Source organism: Lissotriton vulgaris, chromosome 12, assembly GCF_964263255.1.
Source record: "Lissotriton vulgaris chromosome 12, aLisVul1.2, whole genome shotgun sequence".
NCBI classification, from domain to species: Eukaryota; Metazoa; Chordata; class Amphibia; order Caudata; family Salamandridae; genus Lissotriton; species Lissotriton vulgaris.
Genome location: NC_141700.1, coordinates 676,179,273 through 676,207,056, shown reverse-complemented (window position 1 = coordinate 676,207,056; position 27,784 = coordinate 676,179,273). Strand labels below are relative to the sequence as shown.

The following is a 27,784-nucleotide window of genomic DNA, read 5'->3' as shown; positions in this document are numbered from 1 at the left end:
AGTCCTGGCGCAGACAACAATAGTTCTTAATTTAGTTGTCTAAAGTGGGGAATTCAACCAGGAAGATGGTATTGATACGGATCCTGGTGTACTTGGGGAGGATTGCCGTATTCCTGGGACAACGTGCCGACGCGCGTTTCGGTGGAAAGCCAATAAGGCCACACCTTCGTCAGGGCCAGGGTAGTATGTTGGGCAGAGATAAGGAGTAAAAAATCTAGAAGTAAAAAAATCATGCTTTAGTATTTCATTCTTGAAGGTTTTACACAACAAAGACATATTCCAACACTTTATTCTCTTTATACTACTATCACTTTACTGAATACTATTATATTAAAACGAGTTAATTCAATACATTCCAGGATGACATTTTTTGACACTATGCAGCAACAGACCACCTGAAGACACTCCCCGAACTAGAATTCCCTGTTTCGTGGAATCCAACGAAGGCATACAGATAGCCTTAGCCAAATGAATAGTAGATTTTATATCACAACATCGTACAACACCATATATCCTTTTTCTATAATGTCACACATTCAGTTTGATCCACCTAAGACCTCTTATTTTTAGCAAGACACTTTTCCTTTCTTGTTATGAGCGAGGAAAGTTATTACTGGATAAGGAACATAAATTATCTCACCAGAAGAGAGACCAGAATGTATTGTCTACCTAAGCTGGCTTATGACCATTTAGACCCGTTTAGATCCTGGTATTCATACACACTGGTGTGTTTCCAAGAATATTACCTGTTCAGTTTATTGGGTACGTCTATAGAATAAGGGCCACCATCAACCTTTTCTGCTCATGAAAAGGTTGATGGTGGCCCTTATTCTATAGACGTACCCAATAAACTGAACAGGTAATATTCTTGGAAACACACCAGTGTGTATGAATACCAGGATCTAAACGGGTCTAAATGGTCATAAGCCAGCTTAGGTAGACAATACATTCTGGTCTCTCTTCTGGTGAGATAATTTATGTTCCTTATCCAGTAATAACTTTCCTCGCTCATAACAAGAAAGGAAAAGTGTCTTGCTAAAAATAAGAGGTCTTAGGTGGATCAAACTGAATGTGTGACATTATAGAAAAAGGATATATGGTGTTGTACGATGTTGTGATATAAAATCTACTATTCATTTGGCTAAGGCTATCTGTATGCCTTCGTTGGATTCCACGAAACAGGGAATTCTAGTTCGGGGAGTGTCTTCAGGTGGTCTGTTGCTGCATAGTGTCAAAAAATGTCATCCTGGAATGTATTGAATTAACTCGTTTTAATATAATAGTATTCAGTAAAGTGATAGTAGTATAAAGAGAATAAAGTGTTGGAATATGTCTTTTTTGTGTAAAACCTTCAAGAATGAAATACTAAAGCATGATTTTTTTACTTCTAGATTTTTTACTCCTTATCTCTGCCCAACATACTACCCTGGCCCTGACGAAGGTGTGGCCTTATTGGCTTTCCACCGAAACGCGCGTCGGCACGTTGTCCCAGGAATACGGCAATCCTCCCCAAGTACACCAGGATCCGTATCAATACCATCTTCCTGGTTGAATTCCCCACTTTAGACAACTAAATTAAGAACTATTGTTGTCTGCGCCAGGACTAGAGAAATGGACAAATGAGAGTTGAGTGCTTCCCCTGTAGTTAGAAAAATCACGGTGTGAATGAGTGTGGTAGTTTGTGTGAAGTGTGGGCAGATTTTAATCATGAAAGGAAATTTTGTCTTTGAGCTTTGTTAAATATCAGTGAATATATAAATTTATACATGTATGCTATTTGAATATATTTAAGAAGAGAAAAATAATAAAAAAAATATATTTTTTCACAACATGTTGTTGAATCTGTGTGGAATGACTTAGCTTTTGTCCTGTGCAGCCTCAGCCCCTGAGTTAATCACCCCCTTTCTTTATCAGAGTAGGATCCTCTAGCTGGGACCTTCGTAAATAATTGGCAGGGTACCTTCTATTTTTCTTTATACAGTTGTTTTCTCCCCCTTGGCCTGCCTTGATATCTCTTAGAAACCCCACGGGGAGCCCCCTTCTATTGTTGTTGTTTCTCCCAGCCTTGAGCTGTGGGGGTTTGCTTGGGTTTCTCGCCAAATGATTGAGTGGAGACTGTGACTGAGAGAAATGAATGAGAGAGTACGAGTGTGTGTGCAGAATTGAAACACCTTTGACCCTCCATATAAAATTAGAGCTGTTTTGGAAGAAAAAGACATTTAAATATTCTAGTCTCTCCTAAGTCCACTTAAATAGGCACTGATGGACACTATAAAAACGTTTGGATTTACAGATGATGATTTCGTCAAAATGCTTGGTCTCCCTACAGATGGCAACCAGGATTTTACGGTACCCAGAGGGCTAAATGGAGACTGGAACAAGCTACTTAACCTCCGTAAAAAAAATAAAAGAACAGAACTCCATGCAAAATTTATGCTCGATTATCTACGAGCAGGGACGATCCCCATAGGACTTCGGGTCCGAAACATCCCTGGGATGTTTGTAGAAATCAGACAGTTCCTGGAGCGATGGGCCCTTATCTCGAACCGTTGCTCCAGGGACTGGATGATGTTAATTGTGGAAACGGCCCGTACCGTAATTGAAATCCTAAATAAAGAAATTCGTGAACTGGAGGACAAATTGAAAGAAGGAGATGCAGTTGATGAGGGGAAGAGAAAACTAGAAGAGATCCAATTTGAGCTGGAGTCCTTCTCCGACTATCTGCTAAAAAGGAAAACAGAGAAGTTAAGAAAGGACATCAGAATGTTCAACCAAGAAAGAGCATACCCCTATCTGGGAAGTGACTTTTACACTACCCAAGAAGAAAATGCACCTCGTGGGCAGACACCTAGATGGGGTCAGGGAAGAAAGGTAACTACCTTCTCGGAAACAACAGACTCTGAGGGTGAGGCTCCGGACGAATACGATCCCAATTACGACCCCGGCTATGACCAAAGCCACAACTCCAACCGTGGCCATAATATCAATAGGGGCAACAGGAATGGAGGGTTTGATCGCAACCACCATCAAAACCGTTTTTTAGGGAACCGCCGGGGCAACTCCCGACCACCGTCGAGAGCTCCACAAACGAGGACCTACCATCAGGGTCGGGGGCAACCACAAATGTATGTGCAGACCCGCCATCATCAATACTGGCGAACATAAGGGGGCTCCCTGTGTTTAATTTGTCCAGTGAATGCGTAGAACCTGCAGCCATTAAACTCTTATCAAGGGGCCTGTCCTTTGTTCCATCGGCAAATTTCAGTAAATTCGAGCTGAACAAAGATCTACAGCTTTTTTTCAGGAAGGTTCGCCTCCAGAAATGTTTCCTAGAGACATTACCTCCAAACAATGACCAAAACAAATCTGGATGTAAACCTCCCTCCACATTCACCCCTACCTTAGAAATGGTCGGCCCTGAGGTTAACATCTTTGAAAAGGCAGTCATGCGGAAAATAGACAAAATGACTAAATATGTACCCATCCCCAAAGCCAATATGCAAACCATAGAGAACAGAGCACTCAAAGAACTTGAAGCAAACCAAAAAATCACTATAAAACCTTGTGATAAAGGGGGTGGTATCACATTACTTGACACCTCCGACTACAAAAGGAGAATGACCGAACTTCTATCATCATCAGGCCATTACATAAGGATCACTCGTAATCCTGAAAACGCCCTGAAAAAGCGTATCCTAAAAATGGTCCAGAATGCTGTATCACAAAATCAAATCTGTGAGGATGAGGCCGAATTCCTGACCCCCAGTAATACCAGAATACCCATAATTTATGGGCTTCCAAAAACCCACAAATGCAGCACGGATCCTCCGTTGCGACCCATTGTCTCGACGATTGGCTCGGCCACCGAGCCATTGTCCAAATATATAGACAAATTTCTAAACCCTCTGGTGACGGAACTTGATTCGTACGTGCGTGATACAGGACACTTCATTCAGCAGGTGGAAGGCACCCAATTCTTTGAGGACTCTGAAATCATGGTCACACTGGATGTAGAATCTTTGTATTCTAACATCCCCCAGAGAGGGGCATATGATGCCGTTGAGACTGTCATCTCAAGGAAGAACACTATTACCAACAAGGAATTCATTATGGGTTGTGTCAAAATAGTCTTATTTGAAAACTACTTTGAGTTTGATTCCACCATGTATAGGCAGGCCTCAGGAGTGAGTATGGGCGCAAGTTGTGCTCCTAGCATAGCCTGTCTGTACATGGGTGAATTCGAAAAAACCAACATCTTTAACGAAATGGCCCCCTTCTATGAAAACGTCAAAAGTTGGAAAAGATTTATTGACGACATTTTCTTTATCTGGAAGGGGGCCGAGGAACAACTACACGAATTCATTGAATGGCTCAATGCGGCGGACGCCAATTTAAGATTTACCAGCCATCTGAGCACTACCAGAATAGAATTCCTGGATATTTGGATTGAGCACCACAATAACATCATCAAGGTCTCACTCTATACCAAACCCACGGCTCGGAACACGTTACTCCAATATGCGAGTTACCACCCACGGAGTCAGAGGGATAGTATCCCGTACAGTCAGTTCCTTCGGATTAGAAGGAACTGCACGTTCATGGATGATTTCCTCAACCAAGCAGATATCCTGCAGGAAAAACTATTAATCCGAGGGTATCCACCCAGACTCATCAGAGAGTCGTTCAAAAGAGCGAGATACACGGATCGTGAGGCTATGTTTGCAGAAAGGGAACCAGAAAAACTAAAACAACTGGGGTGTGTGACCCGCCATTCAGAGTTGAATCATAAGATAAGACAAGCTATCAACTCTAGTTGGCATGTTTTGAATTTGGACAACGATAAAACACACATACCACGCCCCATCTTCGCGTTCAAGAAGAATCCCAACCTTAGAAACCGTTTGGTTAGGGGCAAGATTCAAGAGAACCCGTTGAATAGACAGACAACCATTGCTGGCTTAGAACCAGTGTATGGTAACCACAAATGTGGGACCTGTCAGGCCTGCCCCCAAGCCATCACTGGCGGGACTGTCAGCACTAACACCCGCACTGTGTCTATAATAAGAAATAAAAACATGACCAACTGTCGGACCAGCAACATCATCTACCTGATATTATGCCCGTGCAAACTCCCCTATGTCGGAGAAACTGGGAGAGAATGCAGAACACGAATTGGTGAGCACAAGTCCAACATCAGGAACCAAAAGTCAAACGCCCCATTGGTAACCCATTGGATTGAAAAAAATCACACAGAGTTAGACCTGCGATGGTTTATCCTGGAAAAAATAAAAGCAGGCCCAGGAACCAACACCACCAACCTCCGGAAAAAACGGGAGGTATTTTGGATTTTTTATCTCAATGCGGTTGAAAATGGATTAAATGAGGAATGTCCATGGCACCAGGCTATTTTGTAACAAAATATCGATAAACTGAAGGTGCCCGCTATGAAAAGCTGATAATAGTCTGATATGAAGAGGATGGATAATTAACTGTACAGAAGATGTTACCCTTAGAATTAATATGATCTCACTGGAAGTGACCCAATCTAAGAAATTAATTATTGCAATGAATACAAGGGCATGGGTCCTCTAGTAAGTAGCCTTGCTATTTAAATACAACTTTGGTTAAAAGGTGCAACAATCAGGCTTTGCTATTTAGTTCTTGGATTACATGATTTGGGTAATTTTTAAAAGGATGTTAGTAGGGGGAAAAAAAGCTAAATAGCTATAATAAGTACATCTCCTAACGCATCCAAGAGAAGTAAGTTTACACAACATGGCCGATCCCATTAGTTGGGTAACTGTGTAATAGCAAATAAGTATTTGATTGCCTGGTGTAGGTTTTACCAAGATGTCGGCCGTGTAGAAGGGAGAACGAGAAGTCCGTTGTCGATGTCCTCCAAACTAAACACACAGCTGTGGCGAACTAAGAATAGCGCGAAACAATCACTATTTAAATGCTTACACAGAATGGACAGGCGAGTGTCCTGTACCACGCACTTGGCCGACCGAGGCAGCCGGCGGAACCCCTTTTGACCGACATCACTCGACTTTGCGACGTTAAGCACCATAAAGCGAAATTGAACAACTATGGGTCTGAGCATTTAAAACCCTGCGGAGCCGATGTCTAACTGGCGATGTGCATCCTCTCTTATTTCCGCTTAGGGACTTGCAGAAACGGCAGCCCGCCATGGCCCTGAACATTGTCGGTAGAATCCCCAACAAGGAATCCGACTCTGTCTAATTTTGAGGTAATTAAACCGTGGTGAACTTACCACGTATATCGGATGTACAGCCCGGGTATACACACCCGTGATTTATCGTTTGTTAATCAGCCGGTATTTATTTAAAACGGTCACCCGAGGGGCCCGTCCAGATCTGTTTATCGGCTCTTCTCTGATTAACTACAAAGGGAAAGCCACTTCCTTTAAACTATTATACGATGCATTCTAAAACCGATCCAAAAGGGAAAGAACTTCATGCCAGGTATGAAACGAGTCATTTTAAATCCGACTCGGGGAATCAAGGGGAAAGGGGATCGTCGGTGTGACAAAACGGGGGAAAGCAAACTATAAACAAGATAGGGGTTGTTCATATATACCCCTCATTTCCATCTGACCCTTTGTTGGTATTAGTGACAGAAAGACTTTATGCATTTATTTGAGCTAACCTAGGGCACCAATAGTGAAAGGTTAGAAGGTGCAGGTAACCAGGGTTAGATAAAACTCCTGTATTAAATCATGGAAACACAGGCAATCCTTGAAAATAACCAGAATACACTATATTATTAACAGGGTCACCAACCAACTTATGCCTCGTCGAATGCCCGGCGACCTGATCTGAAGAAGGGACAACCTAACTTAAAGCACAACAAAACGGAAGGTACTATTCTATGCTAATTTGTGTATCTAATAGTGGAGAGGACAGTTCTATCTGAGTCAAAGGAATAACAGATCTAATCTCCTTGTTTTGTCTATATCTAGAATAGTTTGATAAAAATACCGAGGAGTGAATATTGAGTGATAGAAGTCTGTTAATCTAACAGGAAAAATCGTGAGTGGATTCCCCAAAACCTTGGTAAATAAAAAACTTCCCCTAAAAGGATGTGATAAGGTTCTACCTATCGCTAACTGGAAATAGTAACCCCATGTTTACATATATATTTTTTCAGGAGAATAACACGGCAGGGATCTGCTCATGAAAAGGTTGATGGTGGCCCTTATTCTATAGACGTACCCAATAAACTGAACAGGTAATATTCTTGGAAACACACCAGTGTGTATGAATACCAGGATCTAAACGGGTCTAAATGGTCATAAGCCAGCTTAGGTAGACAATACATTCTGGTCTCTCTTCTGGTGAGATAATTTATGTTCCTTATCCAGTAATAACTTTCCTCGCTCATAACAAGAAAGGAAAAGTGTCTTGCTAAAAATAAGAGGTCTTAGGTGGATCAAACTGAATGTGTGACATTATAGAAAAAGGATATATGGTGTTGTACGATGTTGTGATATAAAATCTACTATTCATTTGGCTAAGGCTATCTGTATGCCTTCGTTGGATTCCACGAAACAGGGAATTCTAGTTCGGGGAGTGTCTTCAGGTGGTCTGTTGCTGCATAGTGTCAAAAAATGTCATCCTGGAATGTATTGAATTAACTCGTTTTAATATAATAGTATTCAGTAAAGTGATAGTAGTATAAAGAGAATAAAGTGTTGGAATATGTCTTTTTTGTGTAAAACCTTTAGAATGAAATACTAAAGCATGATTTTTTTACTTCTAGATTTTTTACTCCTTATCTCTGCCCAACATACTACCCTGGCCCTGACGAAGGTGTGGCCTTATTGGCTTTCCACCGAAACGCGCGTCGGCACGTTGTCCCAGGAATACGGCAATCCTCCCCAAGTACACCAGGATCCGTATCAATACCATCTTCCTGGTTGAATTCCCCACTTTAGACAACTAAATTAAGAACTATTGTTGTCTGCGCCAGGACTAGAGAAATGGACAAATGAGAGTTGAGTGCTTCCCCTGTAGTTAGAAAAATCACGGTGTGAATGAGTGTGGTAGTTTGTGTGAAGTGTGGGCAGATTTTAATCATGAAAGGAAATTTTGTCTTTGAGCTTTGTTAAATATCAGTGAATATATAAATTTATACATGTATGCTATTTGAATATATTTAAGAAGAGAAAAATAATAAAAAAAATAAATATATTTTTTCACAACATGTTGTTGAATCTGTGTGGAATGACTTAGCTTTTGTCCTGTGCAGCCTCAGCCCCTGAGTTAATCACCCCCTTTCTTTATCAGAGTAGGATCCTCTAGCTGGGACCTTCGTAAATAATTGGCAGGGTACCTTCTATTTTTCTTTATACAGTTGTTTTCTCCCCCTTGGCCTGCCTTGATATCTCTTAGAAACCCCACGGGGAGCCCCCTTCTATTGTTGTTGGAGTCACTCCTTGACCCCAAGGGAGATTCTTCAGTCTTCTAGTCGTGTAGAATGTCGAAGTTTCAGTATTCAGTGTCAGAGTTTCGTCAGGTATAATCTAAAGTCCTGTTGCCAGGGGTCCCTTACTTATACTGAAGAAAGGGGGTGGACATACTCTGGGGACCCACCTAAGGGAGTATCTAGGGAGAGGGTTGGCTACACCCCTTTCCCTTTGTCCAGTTTCGTGCCAGAGCAGAGACTGAGCGCCCCTGGAACCGGTTTGTACTGGGGTATGCACAGGGACACCAAATGTGCCCCCAGTACTGTCTGAAAAGCACTCTCCGAGTGTCCCCACCCAGCCCCAATACACTAAATCCTGTCTGGGAGGTGGTTACACCTCCCTTTGATGGGAAACCTATTGTCCAGGCCTCCCCTGCTGGAGTTTTGTCCAGAAGCAGGAGGTCTGTGGCTGCAGCATCAATTTTGTGATGCTAGGGTTCTTTTAAACTATTACCGATTAGGTTAGTGTGTACATGTCTCTCCCTCTAGAAGGGTGGATTTCTACCCCCGCCGCCAGGACTGGCGGGGGGTGGGGTAGGATTCCAAAGTGTTTGACACCAAACATGTTTTCATGCAGCCATTCCAAAGTTAGCATTTACAGCGAGGTAATAATGCACGTAAGAGTATATGGTCTCTCTGCATCACAGAACAGCCTCAGAGAATAGGCTCCGAAAGCTGCAAAGGGGCCCTGCTCATGCATGGGCATCCTCTCTCACAAAACCAAGCACTCTGCCTTCAGGATTGATAAGGCCTGCCATAGGTGTGACTTACAGGTTTACATGTGTCAGTGATTGAAAGGTAGATATAGGTAACCTATATCTTAATAAGGGGTGCATGCACCCCCTTACCCAGGCTGCAGTAGCAGACCTGTGGTGCCATTTTGGAAGGCTTCCCTGGGGGGGCATAATACATGCTTCAGCCCCTGGTAGGCCTCTGGGGTACCTATCCCCATAGTACCTAAGGTACCATATACTAGGGAATCACAAGGGTAACCCAGCAACCAATCTGGAGTGTACCTAAAGTACATGCAATCATTTTAGAGAGGAAGCAGCTAGATGGGGTCCTAGTTAGCATGGCCCCAGCCAAACTAAAGTCGGGAAACAGTGAAACACCAGCAAAAAGTGGGGGTAACCATAGTAAGCAGATCCTACTCTCCTATACCAACTAAATATGCTAAGGTATGGGGTTCGACACTACGCACAGAGATCTAAGATTATAGCACTTTGCTTATATAGGGGGGTGGGTTTAGGCAAATCTGTCAGCTAATATCACAGGGCTTTTCATTGTATATGGTCTGCTAATCATGCTAATGACATTACTGACCTGTAAGTTTTCCAATTGTGATGCAGTTATTGCTTATTAGGAGTACGATAGTTTAAATAAATGTAAGCTTCTCTCATGTTTCATTTTGTGTATGGTGGACACGTGCGAGACAGCCCGAAAGGGGATGACCTGCTACCGAGATCCCCGAGAGGGTCGAGAGTGTTGTGTTCTGAGGTGCCAAATCACGTGCCTCTCTGGGAAGGTTAGGAGGGCAAGTGAGGCACTATAAGCTAGTCGGAGTCTGGCTCATAGGTACCGATGTGGTATGGTGACACAATCCCTGCATACTGAAGTATCATGGTCCCAAGCATTGTTGTGTTCCAGAGCAGAATACCTGCAACAGTCCATCCACCAAGTTTTGAGATTATAGACCCTCCAGGAACCTTTCTGCACACATACCCTTGGTACAAGAGTACCTGCTTCAACTAATGCTTGTTTGTATGCAGACCAGACACTACTACAGAGGAAGACCGATCTGCAAGTTGAGGAACTTCAAGGCCAGAAAGACCCACATTCAGAGTGGCCCAGCTGTCCTGTTTTCGCTTACTCTGCAAAACCGATGATAACAGTGAGAGCATAGAACGCAAGCGACCCGCTGGACAAAACACCTCAGCACCCAAGCGACTGCCCCCCCCCCCCCCCCCCCTCCCAGGCCGGGTCCACAGAAAATGACTGTATCCTTGCTTCAGAGACCCTCGGGAGCCAAGCACCCTTTGGGTTCTGCCGGACTTGTCCTCAAGTCCCCACTTGTTGCGGTTTTGGTACAGGTACCCTTCCATTGACTTGAATGTGTAGTACTCGAGGCAACCAACTCAACCAGCACCTCTGCACACGGACATATCAGGGCAGGTAAATCCAAACTGCTGGTGGTTCTTTGGCCCTTGGTCCCTAAGCGCATTAAGTACCAAAGGGCACCTTCAACAACTGTTCGCAAGTACATGTATGAAGTGTATGTTTCTCCTATAGGATAACATTACTGCGTTCGAGGCTCATACCTCAGAAACCATTATTCGAGCATTTTACTGTTTTACTGTAAAAACTATAACTCAAAGTACTTTCCGGATTCCAATGCTCTTTGTGTTTAAAATGACATAAAAATCTCTATTATTTTTCTAAATTAAACTTGTATTTCTATTGGAGTGTGTATCTCATTTATTGTCTCTGTGTGTGCAACAAATGCTTAATACTTCTCTCTGAAAAGACTAAGGTGCTCGACCACACTACCACAAATAGGACAATGCGATAATTAAAGTAAGCCTTGTAAACCAATAAGGGTCGTTTGGACTTTTTGCATCATGTGCCACTACATTGGGCCCCTACATAAAAAGCCAGCTTCCTACAGACACTATTTATGATCAACTGAATTAATTTATTTCAAGCCACAAAGAACCCAAGTCATCCTGGTGAAAAGTAACATGGTCAATAAAAAACCCCTTTGGGTCAATCCACATTTGCCACAACATGCATACAAACGCAACCTCAAATCACCAATGTGAAAACAGCGGAAGGAGAGTAATCACACAATCACTCTAGTATAAAAGATACAGATTTAATCAATAATAAAAAATAAAAAAATACAGGTATCTAGTTGTCAGTGCATATCACACAACACACATTTCATATTAAAAAGATAGTTTCCTATCCGGGCTACATATATCAATAAAATACCAGGAAATGTAAACAATAAAATTGGCCTAATACACAATAAAAAGTCAAAAGCTGATGAAAAGAATTGGGAAACTGGGTAGGGATAATAATTCCAAATCACAGAAAAGTGCTACTTGATCAGACATAAATCAATTGTAATCGTCCCAAACATTACTTCATAGACCAAATATAGTACAATGGTTCATAAAGATTTAAAGTAGACTTTTCTTCTCATTGTATCTGCATTGAGATTTTATTGACATATGTAGCCTGAATAGGAAACTATCTTTTTAATATGAAATGTGTGCTGTGTGATAAACACTGACAACTAGATACCTGTATTTCTTTTTTATTATTGATTAAACCTGTATATTTTATACTAGAGTTACTGTGTGATTACCTGGTCTCTCCGTCCGCTGTTTTCACATTGGTGATTTGAGGTTCCGTATATATGTTGTGGCAAATGTGGATTGACCCAGAGTTTTTTTTTATTGACCGTGGTCTCATCTGGTACCCTGCCCCTTTGTCTTTTGGGTCCCTCTCTCTCTTTTTGACCAAATAAAAGGATGGCTTGGCCAGCCCACGTGTGAAATTGTATCTAACTGCAATTTTGCGCAGGCCCAAAATATTGACAGACTTTATGAGCGAGGTGGTGTAAGGGGCGCAGTCCTTAATCCACTATATACTTTTTAAGTTTTAAATTCTTCATATTTATTTCCAGAAACTATACGACTTATTAAAGCAATTTAGATTTCTAAAATACGTTAGTTTCAGTGTGATTTGTGTGGAGATTTACAAATTACGGGCAACTAATATATGAACACAAATTTCACAGATGTAATCCAATTCTCTAGGCATTGTGGCTCCATCCAGCCTTACTAGCTGTACAAGACAGGGGTGTACTCTGCATTGAGAGCTTCAATAAAAGAAGTTTTTTGAAGATTTAATATCAATATAAGTAGCATGGTATCTCGTATCCTTTCTATGGTTTATTAATTGGGAATATCTAGCCTATCTATAATATTCTGAGGCAAAAGAGGGCTGTGGAAAAGCTTAGAGTATGGCTCATAATGGGCTAGTAGGCAGGAATTGTTCACTTGACTGGGGCTTTTGGCTCCATCCATTCTTACTAGAGACATAAGACATGCAATTGAGACATTCAAGAAAACATATTTGTTGAACAGTTAATCTCAATATAACTCGAATGGCACCACATGTGTTTTTGAAGGTTTATTAATTGAGGATAATTGTCTTAGTTTTAATAATCTAAGGCAAAGATGGATTTGTGAAGCAGCACAGATTATATATCATTATGTGCTACTTTGAATGAATCCTTGCACTCTGCATTGATCAAGTATAATGCCTTGAGGACCTAACCTAATCTACATCATTAACAAGCCTCACTGAAATAACTAATTTTACGATTAAATTATCGCATATACAATGCAGAAAGCCTGGGTGTCAAGATAGGGCAACATTCATTCATACAAGAGTGACGTTGAATAATTAGTATCTACTGGAGGCTAGGTTTGGAATGGACTGGATTGGTAACAGACGTTGAGATTACACTTTATTTCAAGATTGCTGAAGATCACAAAAATGTTAACGAGTCGAGAAGTAATCCACAGAACGTGCTACTCTAGAATTTGACAGAAAACCCATGAAAGAAGAATCGGGAAGTCAGGCGGAGACCAAGCTTCGAGTGGAGCCGCGGGTGTAGCCGCAGGTGGAGGGACAGCTGCCCGTAGAAGACTGTAGGAGCCCATCGATGTTAGCGGCAACTGCGGCTGTTGGCTGGTCACAGCAAGCTCCCAACCCTGCAGCTGAGTCTCCAACCTCCTAGTGAGAAAACCAGACCTGCACTTGCGTTCAGCCGACAGTGTGCAGTAAACCGCTGAGAAAGCTGCCGCTCCACTCCGCTCTTAGAAAACCGCTGCAAATTGAGGAACCAGTTCCCCCTTCTTGCTCCCCCGCAAGTCTGCCATTTGTAAGTGGCCGTGGGGTTGAGGAAATATTCACCGAAGAGCGAGTGAAGAGCGACCACGCTTGGAGGGACCTGGCTGTTGGTGGTAAGCGAAAGGCTGGTCCTCTCAGCTTGCAGAAAGTGTGTTTGCGGCCTGGGACTCGTGGCCAGTGGTGGGTGGCAGCCTGAGACTTGTGGTCAGCAGTGAGTGGCATAGGAAATTACCCCTCCCACCTAAATGAAGTAAAGGAAAGGGACGGCGGACATGAAGGGGAAACACTTTGATTGAGGAATCTAGCTCTGTGTTTCCGCGCTGTGAAGGACGCCTCCAGATTCACAGCTCCCGGCGAGTCTATTGTGGACACTTGGACCCCCCAGCTTCCATGAACGGGCGGCAGGGGGTCTGAGCGAGTTGCAGTAGATGCAGCTGTGACCCGCCTGGTCTGGAGCAGGAGCTGTGGCAGCAGCGGTGTCTCCTTAGGCCCCTAGTTACCTGACCCGCAAATGTTCATCGCCAATTGCATCTCCATATACAGACCATAGGAGAGCAGAGAGTATAAGAGCACAGCAGAGAAAGTGCCCCGGGCAGCGCGTGGAGGGCGCCTGGAGGCTCCTTGGAGTATAAAAAACAAAGCGACCAGTGAATGGCGGTGAGTGGCCAACGACCAGCGAGCGACGGTGAGTGGCGAGTCAAGGTGAATTCCGAAGTTATTTGCCACCCCCATTTTTGTCCCCTAGGCTGACACTGCACTGGCTTTGCGTGGCCATACCAGTTGAAAGCCAGTTGCCCACACCCCACAGAACACAGCCTTTAGCCGACAGCACGTAATACCCGTGGCAGTGGTTTCCGAGGGGGTACAGGTGCCATTAAACCACTGTACGGGGAGTGTATTGACCAGCAGTACACGGAGGTCCCGAAAAAAAAACTAAAGGAGCCCAGTACAGGCCTGCGTGGGAGGCAACAAAAAGGTAAAAATGAGGTCAGGGAGACCCAGAAAGCAACCGACACAAAAAACAGCAAAACAAGATACCAAGAAATCCAAGGAGACAGATGAATCACCCAGAAAATCACCCGGAATATCAGCTCATGAAAAGACAAGCCCATTAATTCCTTTACAGTATTCTATATTTGGAAAATCTACCCCTAATAGAAGTTCATGTTACTGAAAGATCCAACGACAGCAGTCTTTTCTGAAACAGGACAACTAGAGGGTCTTCCGAATCCATTGACACCACAAAAACCTTTAGCAACAAAGTCTAGTAGCATGGAGAATAATAGTACACAGAAGGTCAGTAAAACTAAAGAAAATGCCATCGCGGACGACCAACCAAATAGCACCCAGTTATTGATACATGCACAAGTCTATGCTTCTGACTATCCTCACAACACCAAAATCAGTATCAAATCTAGGTTCATTTCAACAAATGTCAGAAGAAGTACATTTGGAAACATCAGATAATCCTCAATCTCCAAATACCCTGCATAACAACTCGAGGCTGCGCTCAATATCACTATCAAGTAATACTGACTTTCTGCAGGCTTTGGAAGCTAAAACTCTTAACCAATCGGAGAACGGAAAGAGTAATGAAACAAGCGAAAAAGAAACAGAACTCTCGCAACCAATAATTGAAATATCAAGTACACGGGAACAGCCCATTCAAATTCAGAGTCAAATAAGTCTTAATGCGAAGAGAAACTATCAAGATCTGACATCACGGTTGCAAATTAGCCCCACTGAAATAAGTTTTTCATAGATTAATATAATAACAGCAGATAAAGCAAAGGAACAAGATCGAAGCAGAGGAGGGCCTGCACCTGAAACAAAAGAGGGGACTCATCAGTCAGCATGTACATTGCTCTTAAAAGTACTAAAAACCACAATAACAGTACTTAATATGCAATCGGATAAATTAGACACAAAGATTGATCTGATGAATATAATAGCCTCATACATCTTAGGAATCAATACGAAATTGGAAACATTAGCAGACTTGATAATCAAGGAGCGGGAAACAAACACTGTAGCAGGCAAAGATTGTGTATGTGGGCCAATAATCGACAAGCTGAGCAATGTGCCAGCAATCCTAACAAGCATCCTAAAGGAAAGGCAAAAGACTGGTGACTGTTGGACAAAAAGTACAAATCTTACAAGCAAGTCACAAAAGTCAAACCAACAAACTTCTTTTGCAGGTCAATCAAATGTATTGATTACATCAGATTCATCAATGACCTCGACAGGTCCTACAAACAACCTCAGTGAGCACAGGAAAGAGCCACCAAAGGTATTGCTCACAACCGACCGACTAAAGACTATTAATGAAGGGACATGGATGGTAGATAAAAGATATGGGCCAAGTACTTCCTCCTCCGGCCTTACTAGATGGCCAAGGCAATACAGAAACATGCTTACAAACTAAGAGACAGAGGAAACTAGCAAGGAAATCTAGAAAGAACAATCAGAATACAACAAAAGACACTAATACCAGTAGGAGATGGTTTCATATCTTTGAAACAAAAACTACAAACAAGTCTAGAAACGCAAAGTAAGCATACAGAACAGAGGATTACAGTTGAGCAAGAGCAAAAACATAGAAACCACACCTAGTCAACTTCATTAAGTCGCATCCTACAAACTGACATATCAATCGATATGATACAGACAAACCAAATACAAAGTCAAACAGCATGTATTGTCAGCAAACCACTGGAAGTAAAAACAAGAAACCCTCAGCCGCTACACAAACACAAATCTGGAACAAAACAGAAAAACCGACGTACAAGTCAAGAAGAACATAAAGACAGTATAATCGTAAACCAAGTAACGCAGGAAGTTGTCAGTACAACCTTAGATGACAACAACACAGAAAACAAAGACATAAGCAAACAAAATGTGCATCAGATTGGACTCTTGTGAAACGAAATTTTAGGAGTAATACAGTGAAAACAAAGGGCAGCCTTGAGATGGAGCAAAGAAGCCCACCAAAAGAGGAGGCACGGAAGGAAAAGTTCACAATTAAAATGAATACGCAAATAGGTGATAGAGCGGGGGGGGGATCAATTACAGAGAGGTAGCCCCTTTAGTAATAACACCGGACAATAATCAAGAAAACACTTGGAACAAGCAGATTATATTAACTCCCCATTACATCTCTCAGGGGCGACGAGATCTCCTCAATAGAGGGAATATACTGAGACTTATAGCTGAAATCCCTACTTTAAAGCATCTGACCACCACAGATCTATTGTCAATTCAATTCATTCCTCAAAAAGAAAACAGTTGGACGGAAAAAGCACCACTGACTTGGAAAAATGATGAAATAGTGTCTTCAATAATGAATGCTAGACAAGAGTTTGAAGGATGGGGCATTACAATGGCAAGACCAATGAAGCCACGCCATCCCTCACCTCTGCTAAATGTACCAAAGAAACCTAATATAGAGCAACACAACATCCCAGTGTACTCAGTATTACAAAATGCAAGGGGAAAAACAAGTCAGGCATATAATCAGGGACAGACAAACTCGACAACAAGACACCAATAAATGGAACTGGATGGCCTCAGCTCTAAATGGCCAGAAAATAGAATGACTGGCCACAAAGGGAAAAAGCACCAAATAAAGTAGAGTAAAACTCCTATCCTGGAATATCGCCGATGCAAAAAAGAGAACTACAGGACAGCACTTCCCCAACACACTGGGAGTATTATGATATTATCACACTCCAAGAAACATGGCTGACTGAGTGCAAAAAAGTGGCCAATTACAAACACCATTTTGTAACGGCAACTAGAACACACAAATATAGAATGCCAAAGTGTGGCCTAGCAGTATATATATCAACGGCACTAAATATTAAAACTGAACAGCTACCTAGTATGACATCAGAGCTACAAGTAATTAAAATGGGCCAAGGGCCCAAAAATCATACAACAACAGTCGTATTAATTAATCTCTATTTGCACCCGAATGCTAGAAAAAAATATTATTGGTGCAACAACATCAACTGTTGCGTGGCTAAACACTTATAAGGTCCCAAAGGCAATACCTATTGGCTATGCCAATGCTTGTTAATTTCTGTTCTTGGGGGAAACCGGGCTAGTGCCAGGAGGGTTAAGGGTGAGTGGCAGGGAGGTGAGGACTGAATGCCAGGAGGGACACGGGTGACTGTCAGGCCATGGGGGTGAAGGGTGAGTGCCAGAGAGGTGAGGAGTGAGTGCAAGGGAGATGAGACGCAAGAGTAAGGAGGGTCAAGGGTGAGTGCCTGGGAGGGGAAGGGTGAGTGCCGAGAAGGGGGAAGTATAAGTGTCAGGGGTGAGGGGTAGCTGCCAGGCCAGGGGGTGAAGGGCTAGTGCCACAGAGGTGAAGGTTGAGTGCAAGGTCAGGAGGATGAAGGGTGAGTGCCAGGGAGATGAAGGTTGAGCGCCATGGAGGTGGGACGTAAGAGTCAGGATGGCCATGGGTGAGTGCCAGGGAGGGGAAGGGTGAGTGCAAGGGGTGAAGGGTAGCTGCCAGGCCAGCGGGATGAAGGCTCATGCCATGGAGGAGAAGGATGAGTGCCAAGGGGGCTAGTAGTGAATGCCAGGGGGGACATGGGTGAGTGTCAGGGAGGTGACAGTTGAGTGTCATGCAGAGTCAATGCTGAGTACCAGAGAGGGAGACGGGTGAGTGCCAGGTGCGAGGAGTGACTGCCAGGCCTGAGGGGTGAAGGTTGAGTGCCAGGGAGGTGAGGGGTGAGTGACGAAAGACAGACTGCAAACAGTAGTGAGCTGGGGTCTAGAAGGAGGTGCAGAGATCACCCCCCCCGGTGTGTGCCAGGTTGGGACGCACCAGTGCCAGGCCAGTCTTGGGTGGATGCAAGAACCTCAGAAAGGCGGGTGCCAGCTCATTTGTAACCTTAGTATAGGAGTGGGGTGCACAGGAGAGAGTAACAGCTTTAAACAAGACACTATTCAACATCATAAATACTCCACTTGATGGTCTTGCAACCTTATGTGGAAAATAATTAGCAAATGAATGGGATTCCGTAGCGGACTTGCAGCTTTTTACAGCAACTTTTTGAGAAAGTTTGCATTGCAAATAAGCCAAAGCTAACAATTTGAATTATTAACAGTAAGATTCACAATGAACTAGAGACAAGTTAAAAAAGCACACCAGAATTGAACAGAGGAGACAGAATAATAAAAATGGGGGCAATATTGGTCTCCTTTTCACAGCTGACAGGGAAAAAAAAAAAATCGGGTGTTGTGGAGGACTCGGATTCTGGTGGAATCAGAATTTTTTTAAAGGGTCAATTTTTCATAAAACTTTTTGTTGCGGTTGTGTGGGTGTGGATGTGTGTGTGTGGTTGTGTGTGTGGTTGTGTGCGTGTGGTTGTGTGCGTGTGGTTGTGTGCGTGTGGTTGTGTGCGTGTGGTTGTGTGCGTGTGGTTGTGTGCGTGTGGCTGTGTGCGTGTGGCTGTGTGCGTGTGGTTGTGTGCGTGTGGTTGTGTGCGTGTGTGGTTGCGTGCGTGGTTGTGTGTGTGTGTGGTTGTGTGTGTGGATTTGGTTGTGGGTGTGGTTGTGTGTGGTTTGTGTGGTTGTGGTTATGTGTGTGGGTGTGGTTGTGTGTGTGGTTAGGTGAGTGTGTGGTTGGGTGAGTGTGTGGTTGGGTGAGTGTGTGGTTGGGTGAGTGTATGGTTGGGTGAGTGTATGGTTGGGTGAGTGTGGTTGTGTGTGTGTGCTTGTGTGTGTGAGTGTGGTTGTGTGTGCATGTGCTTGTGTGTGTGGTTGTGTGAGTGTGGTTGTGTGTGCATGTGCTTGTGTGTGTGGTTGTGTGTGTGTGTGTGTACTGTAATCCATGTAAGTTGTGTGTTGGGAGCAATTAAATTAGGGCCAATACCAATTTGTATAGTTGATAGGCATTGACGAGCAGAGTAAATACGTGGTCGTGCACGGAAGAGACTACAAAGTTTGAGACCAATAAATTTATTCATAAGACTAATAATAATAAGACTATTTTGATGCAACTCGAAAAAGTTTGCACACCATGGTAATTTACATTTGGATTCAAACGAAAGTGAAAGTGATCGGACGGAGGCAGAGGGGAAAGCACAGGAAATAAAAACAAGCAACTTAATAACCCGAGACCGAGGACACAGATGGCGGCTGCGCGCGTGCACGCTCGTGTGAGCGCAAGAGAGTAGCCAGCCAGTAGCACTTTGAAAACTCACCTACTAAATGTCTCGGCCAGATCAGCGCATGCGCTGGATCAGGCGACACCTAAAGAGTCACAGAGCAAAAAAAACTGCTGTTGATATTCACTTCAATCAGATTTGAAATTCCAGCTTGGGAGATAATAAATAGCGATTTGAATTCATACTTAATGTATACACCAGATGAAGATGAGCAACTAACAGCAGCTAATGAGCTATGGTCAGTTCCCGTACAATCATCTTCTACAACAAAACAACAAGATTTGAAAGGGCAAAAGCTAGTTTTAGACTTGGAACATCTCATCTTTGAAGTATTAAATGGTAGAACAAAAGATGACACGCCCCCGCGATGGACTTACCATGGTGCTCACACTCAGTCAATATTAGACTATACAATCCTAACGCTTCCATTACTGGCCCGTGTGGGGAAATATACTATCAAGTACTCAACCCAAAGTGAATTCATATCAGGTACTTGAACTGGAAACAAGCCAGTTGAAACATCGTCCGGCTCCCACTGAGTTGAGCCAACTGACGACAACTAATTTGCAACATATACAATGGTCAGCAGAAACGCTGCTAGAACTAATATTACTAGCAAAGGAAATAATTGAAACAAAGATCATTCATGGCAGAAACACAGTAGAGAAGTGGTCCACTTTCACCAATAAATTATTCATTCAAGCACCTAAAAATAATCATGCACAGAAAACGAGCTATAAGCCTATTACAAATATTTCAAGTATGTCATATTTGATAAGAAAAGAACTGAAAAAAGCGGTGAGGAAAAACAAGACACTGAAAGTCCCAAATCACGCCTGGGAGAAAATAAAGAATATCAGGAAGCAGTATAAAAAGCAAATCTGGAAGGACCAGAAAGCACAACAGGAGATATTCTGGACAAAGTTACTTTCTTGTGCGAAACAAACAAACAACAGGCTCTTCTGGGAACTAGTAAATGGTACAACAAGACCAAAAGAAGTAATAAATCATGCCTCAGTAACTGAGACAGGATGGGTAGTACATTTAAGTAAAATATTTGAAGACCTCACACCATTCTCTACAAGTGAAATGGACAACAACAATAAATCTCTGGAGCCTAAACTCTCAGGGAAGAACTCCACCGGACCACAAGACTGTGATACCATCCTAACTCTACCACTAGCCCTGGCAAGTCAACACTACATAGTAGAAGATATATCCAGAATAATAAAACTGGGACGCAACGATGGGGCTCCTGGCCCAAATGACATCCCGCAAACCATCTTCAGGAGTGCTCCTGATTATTGGGCAACATCGTTGACAGGCCTTTATAATGAAATCGGTATAACAAATACCCTTCCCCCAAGCTGGAAAGGGTCAATCATCAACCCGATCTTCAAGGGAGGTGACAGGTCGGACCTGGCAAACTATAGGCTAATCGCACTAATTGACGTTGAAGCAAAATATTTTGCATCAATAATCCTGGAGGACTTGGTAGAATGCTCTCAATTAAAGGAGCTGATTCCACTCGACCAAGCGTGGTTTCGCAAAGGATGTGGCACAACAATGAATATCTTAGCCCATGCCACAATAGCGGACAAATGCAAACGCCTGCAAAGAAAACTACAACTATGTTTCATAGACTCCAAAGCTGCGTTCAATCGTGTGAATCTGCTATGGAGTAAATTACAGAAAATGGGTCTCCCGGAAACAATATTATGACCCATAGTACAATTGTATACATGCACGTGGGTACGTGTGAAAATAGCAAATGGCACAAAATTGTCTAGGAAGATTCAAACAGAGATCGGATTAAAACAAGGCTGTGTATTAGCCCCCCATTAATTTAATGTATTTATGGCAGATCTCACCACGATTGGACCAGGCAAATACAAATTCTCTGCGCCTGATTACACTGCCCATACGCATCTTGCTTATGCAGATGACATACTCCTGCTTAGTCTAACTAGAATAGTCCTACAGAGAGCACTTAATGAGCTACTAATGTTTGCCAAGACTAATGCCTTGGAAGTTGACATAGCTTTTGTTTTTGTGATGTTAATCACGAATTGTCCGCGACAACACTATCAATTCAAGCTGGGAGAAACAAGCCTTGGAATAGTCAGTACATATAAATACCTGGGTGTATATATAGACAATCGACTACATTTTCAATTTCAGAAACAATATCTGGTAAAAAAAGGAAATTGCCTCACTTATGCATTCTGTGCCCTTGTAAAAAAAATACAGGGTCCTTCCTTTAAGCCACTAACAGCAGTGACGGCAGCAAAACTACTACCTACAGTAACCTATGCAAGCATAGTGTTAAATGGCAAGGACACAAAACTCCTGGACTCGCTGCAAACAAAGACGTATAAAAAAAAAAGTCTTTAGTCTACCTCAGAATGCATCCCCGGCCCAGGTCCGACTGGAATTCGGCCTTATCCAACAGGAGATAGGGAGAAAATATGCTGCTATTAAACTCTGGTACAAACTTTGGCAGAACCGATCCAATATCTCAAATGATGCCCTCTGGCATGCTCAGGAAGATGATCCAAATTCCTGAAAATGGCAAATTCCTGAAAATGGCACTGAAGGAAGCCAATACAACTGAACTTTGGGCACAGAACCCCTCCTTCCAAGTCTTCCGCAGAATAACCAACAAAGCAGATAAGCTACAATCATCATCAGAAGACAAACACACCTTAGCCAAAAGATCCCATGCTTGGATGGTTCTCCAATCCTATAAATCACTTCGACCGGCGGAATACCTCAGTACAAAATATTCGCCCCACTTGAAACGAAAGTTAATGGTGATTAGATTTGGGGTATTACCAAATTTGGCCGATCCGCCTACATGGAAGTATAAAGGCGACATAACATGTAGTTTATGTGGTGCAGCATGGCAAGATTTTTTCATATCATTTGTGTCTGCCCCATCTTAATATCAAACTGCGTATTGCTCCTAAAAAAGGCTTTTAAGGACAGAGGCATTCGAACTTGCAGATCGGCCATAGGAGTACTCGGTACAACAGACCGTAAGTTGACCTGTAAAATGATGACATTTTTATTACTTTAAGAAAAAAACAAATGGCCAAAGGAATCAGACACTTTCAATCCAGTAATGTCTAGCAACCCAATAGACATGCTAAATGTTTTTACGGTCAATATCTGATAAATCTCCAATTTCGCCAACAATTTGATGATACAGAATCATACTTTGTTCTTAATTGTTAATATGATAAGGATACTGTCTCTAGCTTTTAGGACAAATAAGTAACATGCTCTTTTTCAATATTTTCAATATTTTTTTATGTTTGTAAATAGTTGAACCTGCATTCCTATCATAACATTGTTATGGTTTTTACTAACTTAAACAATAAAGCGTCGATTGTTGATTGAATCGAGAAGTATTTTTGTTTCTGCCTACTATGCACCTAAATATACACAAAAACAGAAAATCATGTGCACCCAGATAGTTAAGTGTTTTAGAATGAGTTGATCAAATTTAATGTGGGTGAGTAAAGGAATGTTTTACTTAATTATAAACAGGGGAAATAAAGAGAAAGTAGGAAATAATTTAATTCGGCAAGATGAAATGTATCTCTTGCTTTGTTTGGTAATCCTATAAAGTTAATGTCCATCTTTTTCTAGCACAGATGTATGCACAGGTAAGAAGAAAACAGGAATGTTCTGTCCTTTGTACCAGAGGCAACGTTTTTATGAGTTGCAGGACATCTGCTACAGGATTCAGGCTAAATAAAGTGTGCTACATACTCTATTGCCTAGCATAACAAGGGGTTTTACAGAAAGATTTTTTTTAAGTTGTGTTGTTGAAGACAAAGGAGAATACCAGTAAGGTTATATATCAGCCTTAAAGAGCTTAGGTAGTTGACAATGCATTTTTGAATGCTGGATACCCGACAAGTTCAAATGATAAACGGTTATTTAAAATAATGTGACTTTAAAACCAATCACATTTGATTGCTCTTTTACAGGTCTGTAGATCTTGAATCTAGTTGTCTAATCAACTGCACACTTAATCTATGAAAATCTTTTTCTACTTACAAGTTACACGTTCCATCACACGTCACTCTGCAGAATATTGGAAATTATTACGTTCAACAACCCAATCTACCAAAACGACCATTTGGGCATATTTTTATTTCACGATCTCAAGAAACAATGAAACTATAAACTCCAATGTTTCTATAGTCGTGACCAAACCACCACACAGTACGCCACTCAGATTTAGGTCGCCCTAATGCACACCAGGCATCAACAACGGTGTGTCTGCACTTAGTGGCATAGCTTGTGAAACAGAGGACACTATTTCAGCACTGCTTTAAGGAACAAATTACCAAGGTGGCAGCAAGAGAACATACGGCTTTTATTCTGGTCAGCGACAGCTTATAATATTTATTTTATTTATTTAAAACACTTATATAGCGAGGCTGTCACCTTGCAGGTATCCTGGCGCTGAAAAATAACTATAATATGCATTTAAATCTCACATCAAAAGTGCTCTGTGTCAATTAAGAATAAATACTGGAAGCGAACACTTGGAAAAAAAAGTTTAAAAAAACGTAAGTGCTCCCAGCCCCACGAGGAAGGCTCACCAAAAGTAAAAATGTTCTGTGGAGTAGTGTGAATAATCACTTTCCAATAGAGTAAACAAAGTTTACCAACACACCTGGGGTCCCGGAAACGTTCATTGGCCTGGTAGTAACCAGCTATCACATAGTTATTTTCTTTGCACCAAGAATCAATCTACAAAAAAAGAAGAACGACAGAAGTTAAGAATAAAAGAAACGTTGCATAAAGCAAACATCCCATTTGGCATCACCATCTTCCAGCTGATGTAAACCAAAACGGACATGGAAGCTCATGCTATGTGTACAACATATGTTACGTGACTGTACAATTATGCAATAGTTATGACGAAACTGGGTATTTGAAAAGGTTGAGCATATACTGGTGAAGTCCAATTATAACATTTACATCAGCGACTTGAATTTTAGCAGAAACTCTCACTATTAAACCTGGCAGGGGTTAACTAAATGAGAATTTTGGGGCTGGGCTAAAACAAGACTAAAGTGAAGTGCCAAGCAGTTATAACATTTGAGGTGTATGCTTTGTAAATGTTGACCATAAACATACAGCCGCTGTATGTGGAACAATCCACTTTTTTAGGAAAAGGGTAGATTGTTTTGGATCGGAAGTTCAGAAGATTAAGGGCCCAGGATCACGTGATAGAATTTTAGGAACCTATTAATGGGTCTAAACCACTTTAAATAGATGCAAATACCAGCAATTACATACCTGACCTCATATGGGAAACTAGGGGTACCCATGAAGTCACTATGCACACATTTGATGGGTGTTCTCGGCAGTGACATTTCCATTGTTATTCACTCACTGAAGGAGAGAAATAATGCACTCTGTACCTAAATCCTCATGCGACTAGGCTCAACATAATCAACCATATGGAGACATGCTCGCTGCCATGTGTGCTTTTTTTTATCTTAAAGAAACCGTTCTAAAATGCGTTTCCTCTGGCACGTTATACTAAATTCTCACGAACGACAGTCAGCCAAAAGTTGTTGATGTTGAGCTTGTATAATTGTCAGAAGACCACATCTAGTGAATGTGAGCCTAAAATGTAACAAACACCAAAAGCAGTACAGAAGTGTTAGCTTGTGGAAGATGGTCTTTCACCACATGGGCAAGAAAGGTGCACCTGCCAATAGTTCTCTTTTACTCTGTTCAGTGTTTCTTTTAAACACTACAAAAGCCAATCAGTACAGCACATTTTTCCTTGGCATGAGGCAGGCATTACATGTGGTAACACCGATCATCCAAAAAAAGGCAGAAGCAATAAGAAAGGTCACGTTTTGGAATAAACACAAGACGAAAGGTACAGGAAATGCTGTGGGTTGAAACGGCGTTTCCAGCATCAGCAGACCTCCTTAGTGTGAGACTGTTCATCAAGCTTGGGTATTTAGTACACTAACTTGGTTGAAGTGGCCCCGTGCCATGCACACATACAGGTATACACTAGCAACTCCTGCAACTGTATCAGATTCCCTGTTGTGAATGCTGGGATAAGACACACGGTCTTATGTCAGGAATCCTGCTGACATTGCTAGTATGCAGGCTGTAGGAACCAACATGATCCTCATCCCTGCATTGTGAATTAAAAGTACCACGTTGGTCCTGTTAAGATAAGGCTTCATTTACCTTTAGGAGAAACTCAGCCAAATGCAACGTACTGTGAAAAGCACTGAGACAATGAAACTAGTACTCACAGTCCACCACTCATACAAGCCTCACTGCTTTACTATTACCGAGAATCTCAAAAGGATCAACAGAAGACACCCGACCAAAATTGACCTATCTGCTCATCATTCACCCACTGACACATCAGCAAAAGACTCACTGCTTGTGAAAACCACAAGATGCACTGCCTTCCCCAAGTAACAACAAAGTTAGCACATGGCCAAAAGTCTCAATATCCTGCCTTTCCCTTTTGCGAAGAGGATTGACTAACAACAATCTATTGTTAGGAACTATTGCAAAATCAGAGCTGATCAGGTGTGGCCAGTTATATAATAAATCTAGCATAGGCCATATCTTCTGCTTAATAATGTTCACTATTGTAACAGACCTTAGATGAAGGCACTGTGAAACAAGATATACACATTGTAGCAATATCCAGAATTACTGAATATTCTGTTGAAGGCTACAAACAGTGAACAAAAACTTTGAGTGCAAAGTTAAAATGTTGTTGGAAAAGCGACTGAAAGGAAACAAGGACACTGGATTTAATCCAGAATTGTAAAGGACTAAAATAACACGGTCTCTTTGCTCATCATCTTCCATCAATCAGGGTTTATCTATTAGATTAGATTTTATGTGAGAGAAGATTCCTGATAAAAAGTTTTAGCCTCAGTGGAAATTTTTAACAGATGTGTTAAACATAACCAGATGGTGCACTTATTGTGTACATATCTAGGACATTTATGGAAAACGACTGTAAATTGATTCTGGATAACAACAAAGGTGCACCACATTCAAAGTTGCAGCATGGTCCCTGCAAGTCACCGACATTCAGAAGGCATAAAAAAGTATTTGGTCTCTTCTGGTCAGCTGGGCATCAATGTGCCTGTGGCTTTTGAGCTGCCCACTTCCCTAAGGCTACCTCCATGATTAACTGAGTCAGTTGTGACTGGTCCTTTTGCTTCCTGGTCAGAGGCCTGCACTCTCCACGCACCAAGTATTATAGTGTTCACTTCTTCCAATGAAGGTCACAGTACAAGGGCTTTTTCTGGAGTTGTAGGCCTGGTACTGGTTTCAGGAGGGTCAATGACGAGGACCATATTGGTGAATGGGGCTAGTATTCATCTTCCCCAGACAGCAGTGAAGGAGGAGGAGATCAGGACCAACCAAAGTTCTAGCTGCCTCTGCAATTCAAACCTTCCTGCAATGCGATTAGAGCATCTTCCAGGACTTTCTTATACTTCCCAAAACATTTCCAGAGCCGGGGTAAAGACTCAGTCACTGGAACCTATATTGCAACCAGACCAAGAACTTCAGCTCAGATTCCCTTAGCCAAGAACTTCTGTTTGCTATGGTATGCTATGCATTTATTAATGGTACAAAAGGGGGTGGTGATGGACGGAGCATCTGAATCAATCAAACACTCACACCCAGTCAAAAGATCTGGGTTTAATCCATCACCGTTCTTTAGCCCACTCTGCCACCCCAGTTCAGACATGGCTATATGCAAATCAGTCTGACCCTGTGCCTCATGGGAACAGTCCAGCACGAACTGCCAAGTCATGTCTTCCCTGGACCGGAAACAAGCTTCCGAGGACCGGTTTCTGGCATTCCAGCCGTCTTCAGCCCGGCTTGCTTGAATCCAGTGGCAAAGTGAGCAAGGGACTCACGTCTGAGCATACCCTGCCACACTTATGGCGGCCAAAAGCGGTACAAAAGGGGGTGGTGATGGACGGAGCATCTGAATCAATCAAACACTCACACCCAGTCAAAAGATCTGGGTTTAATCCATCACCGTTCTTTATCCCACTCTGCCACCCCAGTTCAGACATGGCTATATGCAAATCAGTCTGACCCTGTGCCTCATGGGAACAGTCCAGCCCGAACTGCCAAGTCATGTCTTCCCTGGACCG

At 42.4% G+C, this 27,784-nt stretch overlaps 1 protein-coding gene across 2 annotated transcripts in view; it reads right to left on the bottom strand.

The window, feature by feature from the left end:
• EMC8 (ER membrane protein complex subunit 8) overlaps positions 1 to 27,784 on the bottom strand; it is a 50,042-nt gene that overhangs the window by 16,595 nt on the left and 5,663 nt on the right. For both annotated transcript variants that reach the window (XR_015302471.1, XM_086945859.1), the window contains exon 2: positions 24,286 to 24,362. Coding sequence is in view for 1 of the 2 variants with exons in the window: in XM_086945859.1 (XP_086801985.1) it covers positions 24,286 to 24,362 (77 nt within the window). In the remaining variant the exon portion in view is untranslated. The remainder of the gene's footprint in view (positions 1 to 24,285; positions 24,363 to 27,784) is intronic.